We start from the raw sequence: 25,873 nt of genomic DNA, 5'->3' as shown, positions 1-25,873 counted from the left end.
TACTGCAAACAAATATTTCCAACAGTCTTGCTTCTTACAATTTGCATTGATTTCTCAAAATATTATTCTCAATCCATTAGATAAAATATTTGCACAGCAAATTATTTGGTTACAAATGCGACTGTTAAACCAAGGTTACACAATGCTGCTTACTGTATAGCCAGTTCGGCAAGAAATGATGCTGTAGAACAGACTTCTCACAAATATTATTCCCAATTCTTTAGGCTATTGCCTACAGCTGCATTCATTGCCAGAATGTACATTTACCTGAACCTGTAGTGCTTATTGAGTCATCATCAGTCTTGCTTCTTACAGCTTTGCTTCGATTTCTCAAAATATAATTCCCAAATTCGTTAGGCTACATGCCTACCGCATTAACCTACACTTCTAGCTCTCCAACCTATATGATGTGTTTGATGATGTCGCCTCGAAACTCCTCAACAATCTCTGTCAAGACGCATCATATACCCAAGTTTAATAAAAAATTGTCCAGTGGTGTCGGAGAAAAGCTTGTGACATACGATCAGACAAAGACCGAATCATAATCCCCTCTCCGATTTCATTGGTGGGGGACAACAAACCAGAGATAAAAAGCTGGAAGGTTCAGGCTCAAGGTCCTGTCTGCATTCTGAGTTAAAAAGAATGCACGATTTCCAATGCAGGAAACGGTAGAGCTGTAAACATCATGTATTTAACATAATATAGGGTACTCCTTAACTCCTAACCACTTGAGAGGAAAGGTACATAGGGCTGCTGAGGTGACCAATGCAAGACACACAACCAGTGTAACACCAAATTCAACTTGAATCTGATACCTATGACTAACTGTTTACAGTAATTCAAAGCATTCCATTATGAATGCGTGTTAAACGCTAAGTAGGCCTATACAGTCCTTGGCACTGAGTCAGACAGCTCCTGCAAGTACAGAAACATTAAGCCATTCCAAACCTAGTAACCTACAACACGCATTAAATGAAGCATGATGATTGTGCAATGTATTCCGAAACATAGTTAAAGTCGCATGAAACCTCAGTCCTACATCATGACACGGTAACCATGAAGAACTGAAACACTGGTGCTAGCATATAAGAACGAGCTGCTATCTGCTGTTTAGCACCTCTCGTTTAATGGAGCTAGCTCAGACGTTACCACTGAACTGTGCCCAGTATAAGCAAACCCAGAACCCATGGTTCCATTGTTGAAGCTAGAAAACACCAAGCAAGCGCACGTCAGACTCTCAATAAAGAACCCCAAAAACGTTGACACTGAACTGATACCGCGCACCCTCAAGCTATTGAACATACATACTGAAGATATCTTATAACTATTCACTACATAAACTCCTCACCCGGTACACACTGCTGTAGCCTACCGGCAACATAAACCCGATGGTGTGGGTAAAATTAAAGTTATTTATTAACCAGGAAATTTCAATGTCTTTTATGTTACACTACAACAAAAAGGAGGCAAATTCCCTATGGGCGCTGAGGAAATCAAAGAAACAAATAAACAATAACCACAAAAGAAAAACTGGACTCCAAAAAGAGTGAGTCCCTGCTCCTATCTGAGCTAAATAAAAGTAAATACCAATAAACCAAAAACCTCTAAAAACGCTAAACTAAACAACAGTCTCAAACAAAAGTACATAAACCCACAGTCGCCCCTTGCCCTAGTGTCTCTAACATTAACAAACTATGTGACAAGGTGACTTTATGTGAATCAGTGAATAATAATATAAAGTGAAATACTGTTACCTGTTCCTCAACCTCCTCAAAATCTCTCACACACAGCAACAAATATCCCTATATGGATGATCACTAAATACACAAAACAAGATCTGAATCAAACAAACACAAGCAAGGTGGTGAGCTATCACAGCTCCAGAACACTGACTCAGCAGGCCTTTTATTGTCCATGTGGCTTGGGCTGATTGGTGGAATGGTGATTGGATCAACCAGGAAGTGGGCGGAGCCTTCGGACCATGGACTAGTGATGGGCAAATGAAGCTTTTGTGAAGCACTGAACCACTTGAGCCAATTGTTTCGAAAATGGGTTCATTACTCGAAGCTTCAGTTACAGTGACCTCTCCTGGCGAAGTGCAAGGCTGCAGTCAAATTAGGCAGGCTAGTTGGTGGACAGGAGGCTTTTAATTGCACGCACGCACGAACACACACACACACACCTCAATGAGCAGTGTTGGAGAAACTACTTTACTTTTGTAGAAAAGATCTTTTGTTCTGAAGCATCTTTGCTTTGATCACCCTTGGATTTACAGTATTGTAACGACCCTGTGAAAGGCCCGTTAGCAACTCCGCCAAGGGAGTTACCTCTCTTGGTGTTGTGGCTAGCGCAGCCGGTTTGTAAGCGAAAGATTGCGAGTTCGAAAACCCGCTTAAGACAAGCTGCTCTACCCCGCCGTTGATACAGTATCTTTGCTTTGATGAAATTCTTTGACTAAGACTGAATATCATGTTCTATTTACAAATAAAGATTGATGAATGTGTGTATTGTGTTATTGAGGAGAGAGTGCTGGGGAAAATATGGCATAGGTTGGGTGTGTTTGTGTAACTATGGCAGGGGGTGATTATGTGGGATGGGGAACACTCAAAGATTACAAGAAGAACACTCAGAGAATACAAACGCAATACCAACAACTCAACAGCAACAACGCACCTACTACGACAATCCACAAATTGTGCATTGTTTAGAGCGGTTATAAAGTGTTGAGGCACTCAAATTCAAAACTGTCGCAACCTATCACCTGTCAGAATCGAGACGAGGCAGTGCCAGTGAATCACCTGATTGGACCGCGAACCAGTCAGGTGATTCATTCAGGCAACGAAGCAGTTGCTGCTTCGGACGTCATATGTCACGTGATTTTTTTCGCACCAAAGCAAGCTTTGAAGCAGTGCTTCGATGGAATTGTTGTTCAGTGTTTGAAGCACGTATCGAAGCTTCAGTGTCAAACTGCCATCACTACCATGGACCATATGGAGCCTGCTGCACAACATTAAGGAGGCAAACACAGAACATGCACAACAACAAACACAGACCCGGGCGGAGCGTAGCTGCGAGAAAGATAATGAGACAATAAACCAATGTTAAAGTTCCCTGTTTACTAATGGGTTTGGCGGGCTTGTCAGGCCTTGCCCGACCGAACACGGTAGGAATATCTGTATCCGAGTCATCATGAACGACACGAGGATGCGACCTCCAGGTGAAACAATATCGAAAATGCGGCCCGTGGGCCCAATCAGAATTTCCAACTATGTGGCACCTAGTGAGTAGTACACTGAACCTTACTAGCTGACAAGAACCAGAAACCACGTTGGTGATTCCAGTTGTAAAACCTGGTTGTTGAACCCTTGTTGAAACCATCCAAATTAGGGTCCAGAAAATCGGGCCAAAATAACCCCAACCGGATGAGGGTAAGTGCACGACCAACAAGTGAACTCTCATGGCCAGTGGCGTTACACTGTTTAACCATGGTGGAGTGTTGCATACTCGGCTCTTTTAAGCCTTGTCCCTGAGACATGTGATGATGTTTTGCATCTGTGAATCAGCTGTCCATCACCTGCGCCGTTCAGCTGAAAGTGAGGGTGAGACAAAAGAGGGAGGCCAACAAGGGTGAGATTTTATCAGGGAGGCCAGGCCTCCACTTTGAGCTGTATGGCCCGAGTAAAGAGCCATCAAAATTTACCAAGACATCGCTTTAGACTCAAATTCACCTGATCCGCATTCTAGAAGTTGTGGCGAGTAGAGTGGTACCAGAATTGAAATTGAAATTATGGAAAAATAGTTCTGTACAGTCCAGCTATTCTGGGGCAATAGTAATTCATCAGGGTAATTAGGATATTATAACAATTACAACCTTTCTGGGGCAATACTATAATATTATATGGTGATTGATATATTTGTTAAGATAATTAGCATATTGTTTGTCATTCCCTGATCCCTATTTACTATGTTTAAAAGCTAAATAAAGTTTAACTTGGGCGGTCTTATTTTGGACTGGAAAAATGCAAAAATGCATGAGTTTCTTTGGGCCTGAAGAGAGAGGAATCCAGAAGTTAAGTATAAGTCTGCAGTGACTAATGTTCTGTTAACTAAACTTGCACACATTCAGAATCACATGACTGCTCTTGGGATCAACCTACCAGCATACTTGGAAACTGATTGTGAGAGTGTTGTGGCTTCTAACGTTCAAATTCAATTAGCCACATATCCCGTATGACGGCGCCTACATTTCAACGCATCTCTGATATCTGATGTTTGTCCAGTAATTCACCTTTGCTTGCATGGTGGTGGTGGTCCAAGTTGTTGATGGTGATAGACATTCACTCAAATCAAAAAATAACTGTTCCAAACAAAAACAAATAGGCCTGACCTTCATAAAGCTCAAATTATTGTAATTGAAATGTCCAACCAAACAAAAGGTGAAAACTAAATGGATCAGATATGAAATTAGACGGTTGAAACCTATATCTCTTCGACGCCTCAGCACAAGCTACTCAGGTACTAACTGATTGCAAGCACCTGTACTGGGTCAGGTGCTGACCCTATATCCTGTTCCAAATAACTTTTCAGGTGTCCACTAGGGTGCAGCATTGCAAACTATATACAACTATTTACATGTTCTTCTTTTGTACAAAAATGGCTCTTACACAGAGGACGCTGGTTTTGAAACTGATGGATGCAGAAACAGTGTTGGTCAAATCAAAGCTGCTCCATTTCACATAAGGGAACACTGGACTTGCAAAAGACTAGCACAAGATTATGGTCAACCCACCACACACTATGAATATGAACAAAGACATGAACATGTTCCACTGTCTATCTTGGATTTGGGAAACCTCTGCAAAAGTGTAAGGCAGTGGGATGGGTCCTGTGATCCACAAACATACTTAGCAGAATTGCAGAGGCAAGGTACAGCAAATGCAGTTTAGATGATCAAGACTGTTGTCAAATTCTGCAATTGACTGTTCCTGTGGATTTAGTGGACTTGTTGCCTGATGTATCAGAAGACCTGCAAATGGAGTGTGGGCAACTGCTCAACAGAGAGAAAATGCACTGATCGCTCTTATTGACAATACACAACCAAACTGGCGACTTATTCAAAACACAACACCAGAGAGGAGTGAGAATCCTGCAACCTACCTAAACAGACTGTTCCTGCTACACAAGATGTTCTGGGATTTCAAATCCCCAACAAAATGATGCAGTTTTTCCTGGGCTTGATCGTGCAACAGCATGACTCATTAATCAATGAGGCCACCAAATACGACCAAGATGGCGGCGCGCATGCATCGCGACGCTCAGTGTCTCTCCAGAGTTTGCGAACTAGTAGTTATTTGCTTGTTTATCTTAAGTATTCTCGCTAAAAACAGTTTAGCGTACATATCGTACAGCCGACAAGAACTTCTGGACATCGGTTCCGGCACTCCAGTCATCTTTATCGACGATATACCCGAGATTACCAAAACAGCGGGTCCAGCTAACTCCGCTACACCGACCGGAAGAGGCCCCAGACCGGCTCGGAAACGAAAACACAGGCGAGGGAGCCGAGGTGGGCTGAGAGCTAGGCTAAAGCTAACTCCACACCGACTCTCACTACCTAGCCTTTTCCTTGCAAATGTTCGTTCCCTGGCAAACAAGATGGATGAACTGCGGCTGCGGATCACCACCCACAAATGGATTATGGACTGTAACATCATGGTTTTCACTGAAACCTGGCTCAACAGCGAGGTTCCCGACAACGCTATCGAGCTAGCAGGGCGCTGCGTTCTCCGAGCAGACAGAACAGCAGGCGACTCCGGTAAGACCAGAGGTGGAGGTTTGTGCATTTATGTGAACAAGACGTGGTGCACGGACACTACCATCACCGAGAGTCACTGCTCAGCTAACCTGGAGTTTCTCATGGTTAAGTGTAGACCTTTCTATCTGCCCAGAGAGTTCACGTCTACTGTTATCACGGCAGCCTATATCCCCCCGGATGCTAATGCTAAGATTGCTATGAAAGAACTGTATGCTGCCATTAGCAAACAACAGACTCTGCATCCCGAGGCAGCCTTCATTGTCGCGGGTGACTTCAATCACTCCAACTTAAAGACTGTACTGCCCAAATTCCACCGAAATGTCTCTTGCCCCACCAGAGGAGACAGGACATTGGACCAAGTATACACCAGCATGGCTGATGCGTACAAAGCCGTTCCCCTCCCCCACCTAGGTCAATCAGACCACCTCTCATTGTTCCTACTGCCCAAGTACTCAGCACTCATCAAACGAGTGAAACCTACAGTGAGGACAGTCAAGGTCTGGCCAGAGGGAGCTGACTCAGCGCTCCAGCAGCGTTTTGGAAACACTGACTGGGGTGTGTTTGCCACTCAGGCCACCCATGACTCCCACACGGACATTAATTCATATGCCTCATCTGTTTTGGACTACATCAATTCCAACATCAGCAGTGTCACCACACTCAAGCGGATCACCACTTTCCCTAATCAGAAGCCATGGATGAACAGTGAGGTCCGACTCCTGCTGAAGGCACGCGACATTGCCTTCAGATCAGGGGATGCTCGGGCCTACAGCTCATCCAGGGCTAATCTGCAGAGGGGCATCAAAAAGGCCAAGCACAACCACAAGCTGAGGATAGAGGATCACTTCAGAAACAACTCTGACCCCCGACGCATGTGGCAGGGCATCCAGGCCATCACTGACTACAAACCATCAAACACCTCACCCCTCTCCGTTGACGCCTCCCTCCCTGATGAGCTGAACCACTTCTACGGCCGCTTTGACAGGGACAACAAGGAGGTGGCCACCAAGGCTGTGCTCCCTGCGGATCACCAGCCCCTCACTCTATCCCCCACCGACGTGTGTGCGGCACTGAGCAGGACTAACGCACGCAAGGCTGCTGGTCCTGATGGGATCCCCGGACGCGTCCTCAGGGCCTGCGCTGTGCAGCTGACTAAGGTTTGGACTGACATATTCAACCTGTCCCTAGCCCAAGCAGCTGTCCCCGCGTGCTTCAAAACCACCTCCATCGTGCCGGTGCCAAAACACTCCACTGCAACGAGCTTAAATGACTTCCGACCAGTGGCACTCACGCCCATCATCACGAAGTGCTTCGAGAGGCTGGTCTTAGCTCAACTCAAGACCTGCCTACCACCCACACTGGACCCCTTTCAATTCGCCTACCGGCAGAACAGGAGTACAGAGGATGCCATTTCAACGGCACTTCACTCCGCCCTGTCCCACCTCGACAAGACTAACTCTTATGTGAGAATGCTGTTTATTGACTTCAGCTCAGCATTCAACACCATCATCCCCTCCAAACTGATCTCCAAACTCAGGCAACTGGGCATCAACCCCTCCCTCTGCAACTGGATTCTAGACTTCTTGACCAACAGGCCGCAGTCTGTTAGGCTTCACAACCACACCTCCTCAACCCTCACCCTGAACACCGGCGTTCCACAAGGCTGTGTGCTGAGCCCCCTCCTTTACTCCCTCTTCACCTACGACTGCACACCTGTACATGGCTCAAACACCATTGTTAAGTTTGCAGACGACACAACGGTGATCGGTCTCATCAGCAACAACGATGAGTCGGCCTACAGGGAGGAGGTCCAGCACCTAACAGTGTGGTGCAACGACAATAACCTGGCTCTCAACACCAAGAAGACCAAAGAACTCATTGTGGACTTCAGGAAGTCTAAAGCTGGCGCACACACCCCCATCCTCATCAACGGGACTGAGGTGGAGCGAGTCACCAGCTTCAAGTTTCTGGGTGTCCACATCTCTGAGGACCTCTCCTGGACCCTCAACGCCTCCACCCTGATAAAGAAGGCTCACCAGCGTCTATTCTTCCTGAGGAGACTAAAGAAGGTCCATCTATCTCCTCAGATCCTGGTGAACTTCTACCGCTGCACCATCCAGAGTATCCTTACGTACTGTGTCACAGTATGGTATGGCAACTGCTCGGCATCGGACCGGAAAGCACTGCAGAGGGTGGTGAAAACTGCCCAACGCATCACCGGTTCCTCACTCCCCTCCATCGAGGCTGTCCAGGGCAAACGATGCCTGCGTAAGGCACGCAGCATCGTCAAGGACATCTCTCACCCCAACCATAGACTTTTCACCCCACTCCCCTCCGGGAGGCGCTACAGGTCTCTCCGCACCCGAACCAGTAGGTTCAGAGGCAGCTTCTTCCCTGCGGCTGTCACCCTGTTGAACTCGAACACTACACCTACCTGACAACCTACTACCCCCGCAACCCCCACCCCCCCCCCCCACCCGGACAATTGCACTATTGCACTATACTCCCCTCCCCTTCTCTACTCAATACCACTGCTCTTCTGTACATACCTGTTCATACTGTTCATAATGCACATAATGCACATATCCTATATTTTCTTTAATACTACTGCACATACTGTACATACTTGTTTATACTGTTTATACGGCATTCCATATTTATATTTATTCTGCATCTACCTCATGTTACTGTTAATACATATATACTGCTAGACTGCATTACCCATACAGCTCATATGCTGCTACACTGCTCATACTGTAACTATTTATTCTGCTATAATGCTACTGCTACTCACATACTGCTATACTGCACTGCTATATTATACTGCTTATATTATACTATATTATACTGCACTACTACTGATCATATATTGCACTACCTGTAAATACTGTTCATTGCACTTTCTGCTATTTTGCACTTCTGGTTAGACGCTAACTGCATTTCGTTGTCTCTGTACTTGTACTCTGCACAATGACAATAAAGTTGAATCTATCAAAGCTCTACTGAACCAAAAACAAAAAGAGGGAAATTGGACTTTTGTAGAAGGTATGAAAATAACACAAAGTTCTCCAAGTAAAAAATGGAAAGTCTCAGCAATAGCCACCAAGGAAGGTGGCAAGAAAGTTAATCACAGAATCAAAAGTCACAATTGTGGAAAAATCGGCCACGTACAGAGAGATTAGCAGGTCAAGGGAGGCGGTGCAGCCAGAAAACATCCAAAACAGCAGCACCCAGTGATTCTGAAAGATCTCTGCAGGACTATCAACTGCATTTAGGGTTAGGCCATGGAAACCATCAGTAAAAGTACTGGTCCACATGAACTACAGACATGCAGTGAAATGCCAATGATTCACCCCAACATGGGAACATGGCCAGAGCCAATCGAAGATTTGGTTACACATCACAATCCCCTGGAAACTTATCAGAATCACTTGGAAGAAGTCCTGGATGGTGATGGTGTGAAACACAATACTCATGCATTTGAGAGATGAGACCAAGGGATGGTCAAGAGCTACCTCGAAAAAGAACAAATTGGACAGGATCACATGAGATTGTGGACACTTGTAGGGAGGGGAATTTTAAAGTTACAGTGAAGAAGGGGAAGAAAATACCAAGATACAATGGTATCATGCTGACAAATGCATCTTTAACTGCAATAAGAATAAATACTACACTTGATGTTTTTCAGATACCACAACAGGGCCAGAAATCACATGAGAACTCTTATCTGCATTGACCGACAAAGCCCTTGATCAACGACTTAACTGTTTGGCTGTTGAAGGCATTGACTGACAAATGACCCTTGACCAATGACTTGCTGTCATGTCAATAAAAGGAGCAGAAAATACTTTCCATCTCTGCACACACCATTTTTAGACTGGGAGCAATGTCTTTAAAGATCACAACATACTCTGGGATTGTTACTGCTCCTTATGCTATTTTTCTTTTTATAATTTTATTTTGCCAATTTTAATCTATGCACATTCGTTGAATGTGACAAGAGCCATCACATTAATCAACACAAAGTTTTAATTTTACTTTTATGGACATGTTAAGACATAGAATACTGCTTCTGACTGGGATAAGGATCAAAGGTGGAAAATCACCATTTGAAGTGAATTCAACTCATGTTAGCCTGCATAATATAGATTCTGGGAAGCATAATAGAGATACTCAACAAAGACACTAAACAATTGTGATTACATGCTTTGACCAATTGAGGTGCCCAATGTGCAGGACTGTCTCCAAAGATCAAATTGTTATCTTTAAACAATTGCTTTGATTAAGATTCAAGGGGGGATTATGTAAGGGAATTTGATCAATGATAATACTATCAAACAGGTCTGTCTAGTCACCATATGGGAAAAATGAATAAGCAACACCACTGAAACTGCTATCTGCCACTTGAATGGTGGACAGGAAGGCTATTGTTAACGACCCCCACATTCAGGTCACCACACATTTGGGGTCTCGTACAAAATGTATGTCTCTTAGACATGTAGTTGTATTTGAACTGCTTTTCATTACTCGGGATACTCTGTGTACCGCACAATACTATTTTGTCTGGACAATAAACTTGTTACTTCACGAAACGCTTTTGGAACTACAAGACATCTTATTTCACAAGGGTGAAATTCCTACGATTCCTCTCATACCAGGGACCAGGTGGGAGGTGCATCGCTGGATAATAAGTGTGAATAAATAAGTCAAATCCATTGTGACTGCCAATGGCCCCTGGTCCTAGCACAGATTTTTTTTTTTTTATGATGACTGATGTATATATGATTAATTTACTTTAGACAAATGTACTTGTTGTAAGTCGCTTTGGATAAAAAAGTAAATCCAAAGCTGTAAATCCATATTGCAATGAATACTTTAGCCTCTGGAAATAGGTTTAGTGCTTTGTTTGTTGACTTACAAAATCACACACACACACCATGCTGTCTCTCTCTCTCTCACACACACACACACACAGGTGTGTGTAAGAGCTACACTTTCAGCTAAGGGCTATTTCATCTCTCAGTCCTCCTAATGAACCCATCCTCAGTAATAATGATCCTCTCCGTCCTTCAGAGCAGCAAGGACAGCCAGCATCCACACTCACTCACTCAGCTGCCCTTTACTGTAGCGATTAGAGCAAGCCAAGACAGACGCAGAGAGATCCCACTACACTATCACACTCCACCTCACTACTCAACATTCCTAGAAGAGCGCCACAGCAGCATTCAACTCCTGAACAAATGCCATCAAAGGTAATTGGGTACATTTAGTCATACATATAATGTATAGCTATAATATGTGTGTGTTGATCTCACCACCAAAAGAAAATTCATCAGCTACCTTTACAGGAATATCAATGTTCTTCTGTATACAATCCTCATTACAAATTAAAGCCATACAATATGAAAAGGTCAATCATCCTGTGAAATAATGTGACTGGCTTATAGGGCTCCGAATGTGTGTAACAAAATGTAGTTTGTTGAACTTCCACTTCAAGACAAAAATCCCAAGTTACATTTTCCATAGGAAACTTTTTCAAATAGCACTTTCTTGTACGTTTTCTTTCCTGATTAACTAGTGTTTGGTTAGTCTCTAAGTTAGCTAAATCTTGTCTCTAAATTGCCACATTCTATGAAAATTCTAGCTATAAGAGTGGAGCTGTAATGTAGCCTCGAGGGTGACGGTTTACTTTCCCGGCGTATACGAGTTGTCTGTTTCCAAGCTGTGTAAACTTGACCAATACCGTTTCCCCTGTGGGGAAATAAAGTGGCATAAACAACCTTTTTAAAATCCTTAAACTAATCTGCCGCAGCATTTAAACCTCAAATAGAATGGCTCGATTAATGCTACCCACGCAAGAATCAACCACTCACCCAACAATTTCATTGGGATCAATCAACCCGGTTCGCAGCTCGTTCCCCTGGGCCAGGAAGCTGAGGTGAGCAGGATCTGAGGCCGATTGCTTAAAAGATTTGTTTACTACTCAAAGGCTAGTTTCAGGTGTGTTTGAGTCAGAATTAACACACACACACATGCACATATGCAGTGGAGGTGAGGTAGAGTTATATGTGACATTCTGCATAGATTCTAAAAGCAGATACAGTAATCATCTCCCAGTGACATTTCTGTATGATTGGACTGTCACATTTCTGTCACAACCTTGTACACTGCAGTATGTGGGGTTATAGTGAAGTAAATGAAAGGACATGGCAATAAAGTATAGAAATAATTACCATACCGTGCTATCCAATCAGTAATGCAAAATTCACAGCGGGTTCCTACCACAACAACAGGCCAGTGTGGCGTTATTCAAGACAATGTCAATAAAAACATGCAAGCTGAGACTACTACACACTTCTCACAGTGACAAACAGTCCAATTATACTCGTTTCTATACTAGCTTCACCACAGGTTTACATGGTACACAGAGTAGCAAAAACATCCTCCCACTTCCCCAGCTCCTAACATCATCAATAAATGGGACATGGTCCCAGATCCTAATGCAGAGAACTAACCAGATTACCTATTAAAACTAGTGTAGTGAAGGAGTAAGACAGATGAGAGAAGACGAAACAGGTAGGTAAGAGGTATGAGGTACTCACATCGGGGTACTCTTTTACAGGCACGTAGAGTTTCTCCTGGAGCTGCACGATGGGGCCCACTGCATCAGGGAGCTCACTGCTCCTCTTCTCTGTGCTGCCGTTTAGCGTGTCGTTGTACATGTCCTTTCGTACCCGGCTGATCTCTGTGAGAAGAGTAGAGAAACACACACACACACACACACACAGGCCAAATACAGATATAAGACCAGTTCAGACAGATAATAAGGATCTGTCAGTGTTAGGGAAGCTACTCTGAAAATGTATTTAACTAAATTACCAATTACTTTGCAAGGGAACAAGTTGAACTACACTAAAGCTATCCTTGAGAGAAATATAGTTTGTCAAACTACTTCATCCAACAAACAACAGTCAGTTACTGACAGATGACCAATCTGTATGACAGAAACTGAAATGCTAAAGAAAGATAAAAACAGGTGAGGTGGAGCAAAGTGGGGAGACGTGAAGCAGTGAAGTTCAAGGGCTGGAATAATAGTTAAATTCCTATTTTTTATTTGTTTTGGGGGGAAAATGTTGTGAGTAGTGACAGTAGCTCACAACACTGCTACATGGCAAAAATGTTGTTACATTTAAGTCATTGTGGGGGGACATGCAGCGTTCGGCCTGTAGAGGGTGCTACAGGACCGTGGCCAGGGTGCGAGAGTGAGGTTTTGTTGCACACCTGTTGCGAATGAAGCCTCGTTACCAAATGGCATAAGATGTGTGTGCCTCTGCTTTTCAGTAGGAGAGTGGCGGTGAAGAACGGAGGACTGAAAAGTCGCGGAGCTGGAAACATATTACTCACTGCAGACTGAACAATAAACGGGTTGATTCCCAGACCACTACCTCTGTGTCCGGACCATTCCTACATTGGCGCCCAACCTGGGACAGAGGTATGACTCACTGACTACGGCCATCGCGAGGATGACGATGATCCTGGAACAGCAGGCCCTCCTGCAGCAGAAGCAGCAGACCGCGGTGGGAGAGCTGACGACGGCGAGGGCTGAGGACCGTGCCCTCCTCCGGGACCTTGTCGGGGCGGGCGCCCGGGTCCGCACAAGGTCCCCCCAAGGTCCACCTCCAGAAAATGGGGGACCTGGACGACCCGGAGGCGTTCCTGGCGGTGTTTGAGGGGACGGCGAGGATCTCGGGGTGGCCGGACGGCGAGTGGGCATACCATCTGCTGCTCCTCCTGTCAGGTGAGGCACAGCTCGCTGCCCACAGCCTACCAGTGGCCGCCCAACGGGACTACCCATCCCTGGCCCGGGCAATTCGAGACCGCCTGGGCCTCACACCGGAGGAACACCGTCGCCAGTTCCGGGCCCTGACGATGGAGAAGGGGAGCCAGCCCTTTGCCTACGCCCAGTGGCTGCGGGACAGCGCGTGGCGGTGGCTGGACCCGAGGAACAGCTCGGCGGAGGAGGTCAGAGACCGGGTGGTGTTAGCACAGTTCCTCACGGGGCTCCCGGCCCGAACCACCGCCTGGGTCCAGTACCCGCGGCCGCCGTGGGCTTGGCAGAGGACCATCTCTCCCTCCCACCACGGGAGCCTCGACGACCAACCCTCGCCAGGGGGCGGGGGGCCGGCGCCCGGGGGAGCCGAGGGAACGGAAGGAGAGAAGCCGGCGCCCGCTCCGAGGACGAGATGGCAGGGGCGCGCACATCGAGAGCCAGCCCTGGCCCCGCAAGAAGCACCCTGAGCGACAAGGGGGGTGTGTTGGCGATGCGGACGGCGGGGCCATGTTCAGGCCGAGTGCCCAGTGATGGAGGTGGGGCAGGTCGTCCGCATCGGTGACATACCGGGCCCTCCCCTCGGACCAGGAGCGGCGTATCGTGTTCCGGTAAGCATACAGCATGATACGCACCAGGTGTTCTTGGATTCGGGCTGCATGCAGTCCATGATCCAGGAGCGCCTGGTTCGACCGGGGGCATTGTTAAAGGCATCGAGGGTGTTGGTGAAGTGTGTGCATGGGGACATCCACGAATATCCTGTGGTCGCTATCGAAATTCATTATGAGGGAAAAAAACATAGTGTACAGGCGGCGGTTAGCCCGTCCCTCACGCATCCCCTGATTCTGGGTGTAGATTGGGAGGGGTTTCCTCAAGCGGTAAAGAGGGCTACCGGGGTGCGTGCATGACAGAGAGGGAGGTGTGAGGTGTGTAATGTGCTCTGCGCTGAGGCGGCGCCTTGCGACACTGCCGAGGAGCCGGAGCCGACGGGGGGGTCTCAACCCGAGATTTCCCTGCCGAACTATCCGCTGCTAGGTGACTTCCCCCTCGAGCAGTCTTGTGACAAGACCCTACGATCGGCCTATGACCAAGTGATAGCAATTGATGGTACTTTGGTACGGCCAGACACAGTGCGCGCCCACCCCTATTTTGCGATTATCAGCGACAGGTTATACAGAGTAAGTCGTGACTCACATAGTCAGGAGGAAGTAACCCAGTTGTTGGTTCCCCGTAGCCGCCGGGAAATGGTCTTCCAGGCGGCTCATTTCAACCCCATGGCGGGCCATTTAGGTTATGATAAGACACTAGGTGGTGCGCTTCTTGTCGCGAATGTCAGTTGGTAAATCCCCCGGCCATTCCACGGGCCCCCTTGCGGCCCTTACCATTGGTCGAGAACCCATTCGACCGCATTGCCATGGATATTATCGGGCCATTTGATCGGTGTACACAGGGATATAGATTTGTGTTGGTCTTGATAGATTACGCAACCCGATACCCCGAGGCAATACCGCTGCGCAATATTTCTGCCAGGAGTGTAGCGCAGGCATTGTTTCAAGTAATCTCCCGCGTGGGAATCCCGAAAGAGATTCTCACCGACCAGGGCACTAATTTTATGTCACGCACCCTCAAAGAACTGTACGGGTTGTTGAACATCAAGGCGGTTCGAACCAGTGTTTACCACCCGGCCACTGATGGCCTTTGTGAGAGGTTCAATCGGACCTTGAAATCAATGATCCAGAAATTTGTACACGAGGATAGTCGGAATTGGCATAAATGGCTAGATCCCCTGCTGTTTGCGGTACGGGAAGTCCCCCAAGCTTCCACCAGGTTTTCCCCGTTTGAATTACTCTACGGGCGTAAGCCCCGGGGTGTCCTAGACCTTCTTAAAGAAAATTGGGAGGAAGGGTCTAGCAACAGTAAAAGTGAGATTCAATACGTCCTGGACTTGCGCACAAAGCTCCACGCCCTAGGGGTTATTTCACGTGAGCATTTGCAGCAAGCCCAGGAGCGTCAAAAGCGCCCATACGACAGGGGAACTAACCTGCGAGAATTTACACCGGGAGACAAGGTGCTCGTACTGTTACCCACCTCCAGCACGAAATTACTCGCGAAGTGGCAAAGGCCGTTTGTGATCACACGTCGCATGGGGGACGTGGATTATGAGGTAGTACGCTTGGACCGGGGGGATAGCTTGCAGGTGTATCACGTAAATCTCCTAAAAAAATCGAACGACGTGGTCACTGTTGCTCTGGCTACAATAATTCCAGAGAGATGAGTTCGGACCGGAAGTCCCAAAATCAAAAGTTAGCACTCCGGTCGGGATTGATAACCATCTCTCGGCTCTCATCTCTCATGCTGGAGCTGGGTGTGGTCGAGGAGTCCCGCAGTGACTGGTGTAGCCCCATCGTGCTTGTCAACAAGCCTGATGGGGCTATACGGTTCTGTGTGGACTATAGAAGGGTTAATGCGGTCTCCAAATTCGATGCCTACCCGATGCCCCGGGTTGACGAGCTCTTGGACCGGCTTGGCACGACCAAATATTTCACGACATTGGATTGCACGAAGGGATACTGGCAGATTCCACTCTCGCCGGTATCCCGGGAGAAGACTGCATTCTCCACTCCGCTCGGGCTATTCCAGTTCACGGTGCTCCCTTTCGGGTTGTTCGGAGCCCCAGCCACTTTTCAGCGCCTCATGGACCTCATTCTGCGGCCGCACTCTGCCTATGCTGCGGCCTAACTGGATGACATTGTCATTCACAGTGACACCAGGGCGCAGCATGTGCAGAGTGTGGCTGCTGTTCTGCGGTCCCTGAGGCAGGCGGGGCTGACGGCCAACCCGAATAAGTGCGTGATCGGGCGGAGGGAGATCCGGTATCTGGGATACCACTTGGGTTGAGGGGAGGTGCGGCCGCAGATTGAAAAGACTGCGGCCATCGCCGCCTCTCCGCAGCCCAAGACGAAGAAGAAGGTGAGGGCCTTCCTGGGGCTGGCTGGCTATTACCGGCAGTTCGTGCCGGGATTTTCAGAGCTGGCCAGTCCCTTGACGGACCTCACCCGGAAGGGTGCCTCGGATCCGGTCCAATGGTCGGGCCAGTGCCAGGGGTCGTTCGAGGCCCTTAAGGGCGCTCTTTGTGGAGAAACGGTCCTGTATGCGCCTGATTTTAACCTCCCTTTCTCCCTACAGACGGACGCGTCGGATAGAGCAGGTGGAGAGGGCTGACCGGCCGGTGCTGTACCTGAGCCGCAAACTGTCGGAGAGGGAGGGCCGGTACAGCACGGTGGAGAAGGAGTGCCTGGCCATGAAGTGGGCGGTCTGCGCCCTCCGTTACTACCTGCTGGGTCGCGCTTTCACCCTCTATTCCGATCATGCTCCCCTCCAGTGGCTCCACCGCATGAAGGATGTGAACGCGAGGATCACCCGGTGGTATCTCGCGTTGCAGCCCTTCAACTTTTCGGTCGTGCACAGACCGGCGGTGCAAATGGGCGTGGCAGACTTCCTCTCCCGTGCAGGGGGGGGGAGTAGGCTGTCGGCCGTCGTTTCCCCGGCCTGTGTCGGGCGGTGGGGGTATGTGGGGGGTCATGCAGCGTTCGGCCTGTAGAGGGTGCTACAGGACCGTGGCCAGGGTGCGGGAGCGAGGTTTTGTAGCACATCTGTTGCGAATGAAGCCTCGTTACCAAATGGCGTAAGATGTGTGTGCCTCTGCTTTTCAGTAGGAGAGTGGCGGTGAAGAACGGAGGACTGAAAAGTCGCAGAGCTGGAAACATATTCCTCACTGCAGACTGAACAATAAACGGGTTGATTCCCAGACCACTACCTCTGTGTCCGGACCATTCCTACAGTCATTTAGCAGACACTTTTGCAAAGCACCAACTTGTTGAAAATATGTTTAACATGTGTTTAAGTTTTAGTGTAGGAACTAAACATGTTAATAATGTGTACATTTCCAGTGGGGATAGATAGAGAATGTGTCAGGAGGGGCGTTTGTGGAGAAAATCAACTTAGTCCACAGATGTATGACCTTGATCTGCACCTGACCTGCTGTTACCTACACAACTCCTGACACAGATGTGGAGAACGCCAGCGAAATGCACATACTGTACATTAACACACATTCAACATGATGTGAGCTGGCTAAACTACATACTACATTCAGCCAACAAGGTGATACTCTTTGATTGGGGCACTTCACCACTTGTTAACCTCATATATATTATCTATTATGATACCACTGTCTACAGTGCCCTCCATAAGTATTGGAAAGAGGAAACATTTTGTCTTCTTTTAGCTCTATACTCCAACAGTTTGGATTTAAAATGAAACAATTGCTATGAGGTTAAAGTAGAGTTTTCTCAGTTTGAATTCAATGTTTTCTTTTTTCAGATTGGTTTCGCCATGTATAAGTTAAACACTTTTTATACATATTCCCACACGTCCCCCTATTTCAGGGCAGCAAAAGTATTTGAAAATTGGCTTGACGGGTGTTTCTGTAACGTCTTGTCCTGTTTCTTAGTTCATGTTTGTCTTTGTTTCATGTTATTATTTTTTTGTTTCCTGTTTTGTGTTCCTCACCTTGTCTCTCGCTTCAGACACTTCACCACCTGCCCTTGTGTGTTTCCTGCCTGTGTGATTGTCGACCCCGCCCTGATTAGCTTCACCTGTTCCTCATCATCCTTCCCTGTGTATTTAGTCTGTGTGTTTTTTTATTTTTTATTATCTGTGTGTTTTTGACTTTGCCATTTTGCCTTCCCCTTATCAGATTATCTGCCTGCCTTTTTGAACTGCCTACCTGTGTACCGAACCATGCTTTGCCTACCCCCTTCCTGGATTATCTGCCTACCCGTTGGCTGCCTACCTGTGTACCGTACCTTTATTTAAAGTAAAGACTATTCTATTGGATTTAAGTTTTGTCTCCGAGTCGTGCATTTGAGTCCTCTGCCTAAGTACTTCAGCCATTACATTTTCTGGTTAGTCAGGTGTGTTCCATCACATAATTTATGCAGGCATAAGAGAGCTGTCAATATCTAGTATTGATTCTAGGCTTTGCATTTGCCTTTGGAGTCTCCTATTGGTGTCTGTTAACATGAGGACCAGAGAGATGTCAATGAAACAGTCAATCAGAAACATAGCCAATACCCGAAATCAACAGTTTGTAACATCATTAAAAAAAGAAAGAGCACTGGTGAGCTCAGCAATCGCAAACGGCTTGGTAGGCCAAGGAAGACTTCTACCGAAGAATGCTCACCATAATTAAGAAGAATTCCAAAACTACTGTCCCACAGATCAGGAACACTCTCCAGGAGGTAGGCGTGAATGTGTCAGAGACCACCATCCGCAGAATACATCACCAGCCGAAATACAGACGCTTCACTGCAAGGTGCAAACCACTAGTTATCTTCAAAAAGGATGGGGTCAGGTTACAGTTTCCTAAAAAAGTCTGAAAAACGGTCTTGTGGACAGATAAGACGAATATTATCACCAGAGTGATTGCAATAGGAAAGTTTGGAGAAAAAAGGATCTGCTCAAGATTTACAGCATACCACCTCGTGTGAAACATGGTGGAGGGGGTGCTATGGTTTGGGCATGTATAGCTGCCACAAGAACTGGCTAACTTGTTTTAATTAATGAAGCTACTGCTGACAGCAGCAGCAGAATGTATTCTGAAGTGTACAGAAACATATTGTCTGCTCGAGTACAAGCAAATGCCTCCAAATTCATTGGATGGCACTTCATCATACAGTAAGACAATTAGCCCAAACATACTGCCATTGCAACTAGGGAGTATTTCAGGGCCAAAAAGAGGAAAGTTCTTGACTGGCCAAGGCAATCTTCAGATTTAAATCCAAATGAACATGCATTTCATGTACTGATGCAAAAACACCTCAAAACAAACAACAATTGAAGATTGTACAGTACAGGCCTGGCAGAGCATCACAATATTGCATCTGGTGGGGTTAATGGGTCACAGACTTCAGGCAGTTATTGCATGCAAAGGATTGTCAACCAAATACTAAACATGAGTGCTTTATTTGGACATTATATTATTTTTTCCAATACTTTTGGAGCCCTGAAATAGGGGGAGTATGTTTAAAAAAAGTTGTACTGAGAATCTCTGACCCCATAGTAATGTGTTTCATTTCAAATCCATACTGTTGGAGTATAGAGGCAAAAGAAGACAAAATGCTTCCTTTTTCCAATAGGCAAGGGCACTGTATGTGGAAAACTAAAATTCTCTATGTTCTGTTGAAGTGTCTGTTTAGGCATGCCAACAAGAGCTGAGGGCATGAGAATAACTGATTCCACCCATTGGCTGAAAGTCCAGGGCTGTTTTGTTGTCCCAGTCCATCCCTGCTCACCATTGTGAAACAGTTATGACCGTTATAACGATTATTTGCATGACAACCAACTGTTATCCAAAATTCCATGAACGTCACAGGCCTAGATATAAACACACTTGCGCCCTTGAACAAGTGGAGTGTAGTTCTCTTCTCTTCTCTTTTCTTTTCTGCCTGCCGCAATAAGACTGTACAACTCCTTCTCCGGCTGGCTCAATCGGGGTGATCAGAGTCAGGCTGGTGGATGTTAAATCATATTGGACTGTTCTTACTGTATATATTTCAGATGTCTATTTTATTCTATTATTCTATTGTCACTTTATTTTGTTGTTGTTTGTGATGTGAGCTGCTGTAACGCCTTAAATTCCCCTCAGGGATCAATACCTATCAAGTACCTATCTATCTATCTATCTAGCATGTTCTGCCTGTGTGCAACAGAACCAGGGAGATAGAGGACCGATGATCACAGTCAATTACATTTGATTTACATTTTATATTTTAGACATTTAGCAGATGCCTTTATCCAAAGTGACAACAAGTACATTTGTCTCAGTAAGTGAATCATCTATACATCAGTCATCATAAGAAAAACAAATCTATGCTAGGATCAGGGGCCATTGGCAGTCAAATGCGAGAAGAAGGAAGAATTGCAGCCTAAATAGATGGGTCTTCACTGTACGGCGAAAGATAGGTAGTGATTTGATCCATTCTGTCATTTAATGAAGGGGGTAATAACTCTCCATTTCTTAAACCAACGGATATTATCCCAAAGGAAGGAAAGGAGAGAGGAAGTGTGGGAGAATGAGAAACAGAGGGAGAGCATTGACAAGATACTGGAGAAAAATAGATCGAGAGAGAGAGAGCATTCTAATGGTGGGAAGGATAATTAAAAACACCAACTAACCAACTCATATTTCATAAAATACATTAAATGTCCCAGTCCCTGACTGCTGCGGCAGGCGCTGCACACATTGTGTAATTCTATTACTGTGGGATGAATTCTCTGATGTAATCTTCAGGGGCAAACCAAGGAGGAGTGAGAACTGTAATTATAATGGAGATGGCTCCCTGCCATTGCACTGCCTCAACATTGATGCACTGATATGCACACAACATCTATGACACATAGTTTGTCAGGAGGACACATCGACGCTACACCTCCACCCGCAACCCTTCCAATCTAATATAGGCCCACCGTCCACCTCTGCCTAGCATACAGTGGGGGAAAAAATTATTTGATCCCCTGCTGATTTTGTTAGTTTGCCCGATTACAAAGAAATGAGCGGTCTATAATTTTTATGGTACTTTTAGTTTAACAAATAGAGACAGAATATCAACAAAGAAGTCCAGAAAAAACACGTTATATAAAGTTATAAATTAATTTGCATTTGATCGGAGGAAATAAGTATTTGATCCCCTACAAACCAGCAAGAATTCTGGCTCATACAGACTGGTTATATGCCCATGAGGCACACAGATTAGTCCTGTCACTTTAGGAAAAGTACTCTGCTTGTTATGGGTATAAAAGACACCTGTCAATAGAATCAATCTCTTCCATTCCAACCTCTCCACCACCATGGGCAAGACCAAAGAACATTCAAAGGACATCAGGGTAAGAGTTGTAGACCTGCACAAGGCTGGAATGGGCTACAAGACCATCAGCAAGAAGCTTGATGAGAAGGAGACAACTGTTGGTGCAATTATTAGAAAATGGAAGAAATACAAAATAACCATCAATCGCCCTCGGCCTGGAGCTCCATGCAAGATCTTGCCTCGTGGGGTAAGGATGATCATGAGAAGGGTGAGGGATCAGCCCAGAACTACACGGGAGGAGCTTGGTAATGATCTCAAGGCAGCTGGGACCACAGTCACCAAGAAAACCATTGGTAACACACTACACCGTAACGGATTGAAATCCTGCAGTGCCCGCAAGGTCCCCCTGCTCAAGAAGGCACATGTACAGGCCCATCTGAAGTTTGCCAATGAACACCTAAATGATTCAGAGAAGGCTTGGGAGAAGGTGATGTGGTCAGATGAGACCAAAATTGAACTCTTTGGCATAAATTCGACTCTTCGTGTTTGGAGGGAGAGAAATGCTGAATGCTACAATCCCAAGAACACCATCCCCACCGTCAAACACGGAGGTGGAAACATTATGCTTTGGGGTTGTTTCTCTGCTAAGGGTACAGGGCGACTTCACTGCATTGAGGGGCCAATGGACGGGGCCATGTACCATAAGATCTTGGACGAGAACCTCCTTCCCTCAGCCAGAGCACTGAGGATGGGTCGTGGATGGGTCTTCCAGCATGACAATGACCCAAAACATACAGCCAAGGCAACAAAGGAGTGGCTCAAGAAGAAGCACACTAAGGTCATGGAGTGGCCTAGCTAGTCTCCAGACCTTAATCCTATCGAAAATTTGTGGAGGGAGCTGAAGCTTCGAGTTGCCAAGCAAAAGCCTTGAAACCTTCAGGATTTGGAGAGGATCTGTAAAGAGGAGTGGACCAAAATCCCTCCTGAGATGTGTGCAAACCTGGTGACCAACTATAAGAAACATCTGACTTCTGTGCTTGCCAGCAAGGGTTTCTCCACCAATTACTAAGTCATGTTTTGCTTGGGGATCAAATACTTATTTCCTTCGATCAAATGCAAATTAATTTCTAACTTTATATAACGTGTTTTTTCTGGACTTCTTTGTTGATATTCTGTCTCTATTTGTTAAACTAAAAGTACCATAAAAATTATAGACCGCTCATTTCTTTGTAATCGGGCAAACTAACAAAATCAGCAGGGGATTAAATAATTATTTCCCCCACTGTATGTCTAGCAGTATGATTATCATGCTACTTTCTGGTTGACAATTATCAGGATTAATGGTCATTATTACCATATCACCAACAACCATGCCACGTTCAAAGTCACTTAAATCACCTTTCTTCCCCATTCTGATGCTCGGTTTGAACTTCAGCAGGTCATCTTGACCATGTCTACATGCGTAAATGCATTGAGTTGCTGCCATGTGATTGGCTGATTAGATATTTGCGTTAACGAGCAGTTGAACAGGTGTACCTTATAAAGTGGCCATTGAGTGTATATTGGCTTATTGCGCAAAAACTATTCTTGGCGTCACAGTCAATATATTGGAGGGAATGCTCACTAGGGTCTCTACTAACCAAATAAAATTTGTTTTGGAGGGGCAATGTGTTTTTTCTGGACTTCTTTGTTGATATTCTGTCTCTATTTGTTGAAATAAAAGTACCCTAAAAGTTATAGACCGCTCATTTCTTTGTAATCGGGCAAACTAACAAAATCAGCAGGGGATCAAATAATTATTTCCCCCACTGTACTTCTTGCTAATGTCCAGTCTCTGGAGAACAAGATGGATGAACTCAGGGCGAGGATTACTTTCCAGCGAGACATAAGAGACTGTAACATCCTTTGTCTAACAGAGACATGGCTAACTTTGTTGGTACCGGACCGAGTCATCTGCCCTTCCGAGTCCTTCTCTGTTTTCCGGGCAGATAGAACGGAGGAGTCCAGCAAATCCAGGGGTGGTGGAGTTGGTTTCATGACCAACAACAACTGGTGTCATCCTAACAACGTAACAACGCTTTCTCGGTCCTGCTCGGCGGACCTGGAGCATCTGACCATCTCATGCCGCCCATTCTACCTTCCCGGGAGTTCAGCTCAATTATCATCACAGTCGTCTACATTCCACCGCAGGCGAACACAGAGGCAGCGCTATCGGCCCTACACGATACGTTGTGCCGGCACCAGAGCAACCACCCTGATGCGGCGATGGTAGTAACAGGTGATTTCAATAGGGCTAACCTTAAAAAAGTTATGCCTAACTTCCGCCAACACATTACGTGTGTCACCAGGGGAGATAGAACTTTGGACCACTGTTATACTCAGTTTAAGAATGGGTACAAAGCTGTTTCCTGCCCTCCCTTTGGGAAATCAGACCACTCCGCCATTTTGTTGATGCCTGTTTACAAACAGAATCTTACAGGAAGCGGTCGTGAAGAGAGAGGGAAAGCGGTGGTCCGACCAATCAGAGGCCGCGTTACAAGACACGCTGAGTGACGTTGACTGGGATATGTTCCAATCAAGTTCCAGCGATGTCAGCAAGTTTGACTGTCTTGGACTTCATTTCAACACTAGCCAACAGCATTGTACCAACAAAAACGGTCAAGATCTACCCCAACCAAAAACCCTGGGTCGACAGTTCCATTCGCGCCGCTCTGAAAGCCCGCACTGCTGCTTACAACTCCGGCCTGGCATCCGGCAGTATGTAGGAGTATAAAGCGGAGTCCTACAAACTGCGGAGGGAGCTATGCAGAGCTATCTGCGCCAAGAGGAGTTATGCAGACAGGATGCAGGTGCAGATGGAGAATAACGACACCAGGAGCCTATGGCGAGGACTACGGTCTATTACGGACTACCGGAACACACCCCCCTCAACTGGGAGTGCAGGTGCCTCCCTAGCCGAAGACCTGAACTCTTTTTATGCACGGTTTGAGGCTGGCAACACCACCGCTAGCGTGCCGGCTAACAACAACAACAAGAGAGCAGAGCAAGCACTCTCCGTGACGGAACACGATGTGAGGAGGGCTCTGCTGAGGGTGAATATAAGGAAAGCTGCTGGCCCAGATGGCATACCTGGGCGAGTACTGAAGACCTGTGCTAACCAGCTAGCTCCTGTGTTCACCACTATACACTCACCGACCACTTTATTAGGTACACCTTGCTGGTACTGGGTTGGACCCCCTTTTGTAGCCCATCTGCTTCAAGGTTCGACGTGTTGTGCGTTCAGAGATGGTCTTCTGCATACCTTGGTTGTAACAAGTAGTTATTTGAGTTACTGTTGCCTTTCTATCATCTCGAACCAGTCTGGCCATTCTCCTCTGACCTCTGGCATCAACAAGGCATTTTCGCCCAGAGAACTGCCGCTCACTGGATATTTTCTCTTTTTCGGACCATTCTCTGTAAACCCTAGAGATGGTTGTGCGTGAAAATCCCAGTAGATCAGCAGTTTCTGAAATACTCAGACCAGCCCGTCTGGCACCAACAACCATGCCACGTTCAAAGTCACTTAAATCACCTTTTTTCCCCATTCTGATGCTCGGTTTGAACTTCAGCAGGTCGTATTGACCATGTCTACATGCCTAAATGGTGTAAGTGGTGTCTAAGTGGTGTAAGTAAGATGGCAGCGCGTGTACACGCAGCGACCACTCGCGCTCCAGAGAATGCGGTGTTTTGTTTGTTTAATAAGTGTTTGCCCGAAAGTTTGTCGTGTTCGTCTCGTCTGTCTGCGTCAGAATATAAGTACAGTCGACAGGCTCTGCTAGACATCTGCGAGAGCAAGATTTACAACGTTTTGGACACCACAACAGAGACACTCAAAGAGCTCGGATTACTTCGCCGGCCTGCGACTACTCGACTCGACCCGACTCGACTCGACTCGACTGCCACCACTCCCCCGGAAAGGAGAGGTCGGAAGCGGTGCGCGAGGAAGCAGAAGAGGGGCAAGCGCGGAGGTATCCGGGCTAGGCTAGCGGCTAGTCCAACTCGCCCAGCCATACCATCCATCATCCTGGCTAATGTACGATCCTTGGACAACAAAATGGACCACATACGACTGCTGAGGTCAGCGAATCGGACAGTGAGTAACTGCTGTGTACTTGTTTTCACCGAAACATGGCTTAACGACAACATCCCCGACTCCGCTGTACAACTTGAGCAGCTAACATGCTATCGAGCGGACAGAGCCCTCGTCAACGGAGGTAAACAGCGTGGCGGCGGGGTTTGTGTTTACATTCGTGATGCGTGGTGCCGGGACGCTGTGGTAGTATGCAAACACTGTTCACCACTGGCGGAGTTTATGATCATAAA

At 46.5% G+C, this 25,873-nt stretch overlaps 1 protein-coding gene across 5 annotated transcripts in view; it reads right to left on the bottom strand.

The window, feature by feature from the left end:
- The window catches only part of LOC310823575 (KH domain-containing RNA-binding protein QKI-like), a gene marked incomplete at both ends in the record, with an annotated part of 120,551 nt that overhangs the window by 52,070 nt on the left and 42,608 nt on the right, over positions 1–25,873 (bottom strand). For all 5 annotated transcript variants that reach the window (XM_083696459.1, XM_083696460.1, XM_083696461.1 and 2 more), the window contains one exon: positions 12,418–12,560. In XM_083696459.1, the coding sequence (XP_083552585.1) occupies positions 12,418–12,560 (143 nt within the window). The remainder of the gene's footprint in view (positions 1–12,417; positions 12,561–25,873) is intronic.

Source organism: Argentina silus (assembly GCF_951799395.1).
Source record: "Argentina silus genome assembly, chromosome: Y".
Classification (NCBI taxonomy): domain Eukaryota; kingdom Metazoa; phylum Chordata; class Actinopteri; order Argentiniformes; family Argentinidae; genus Argentina; species Argentina silus.
This window is presented reverse-complemented; position numbering and strand designations above follow the sequence as displayed.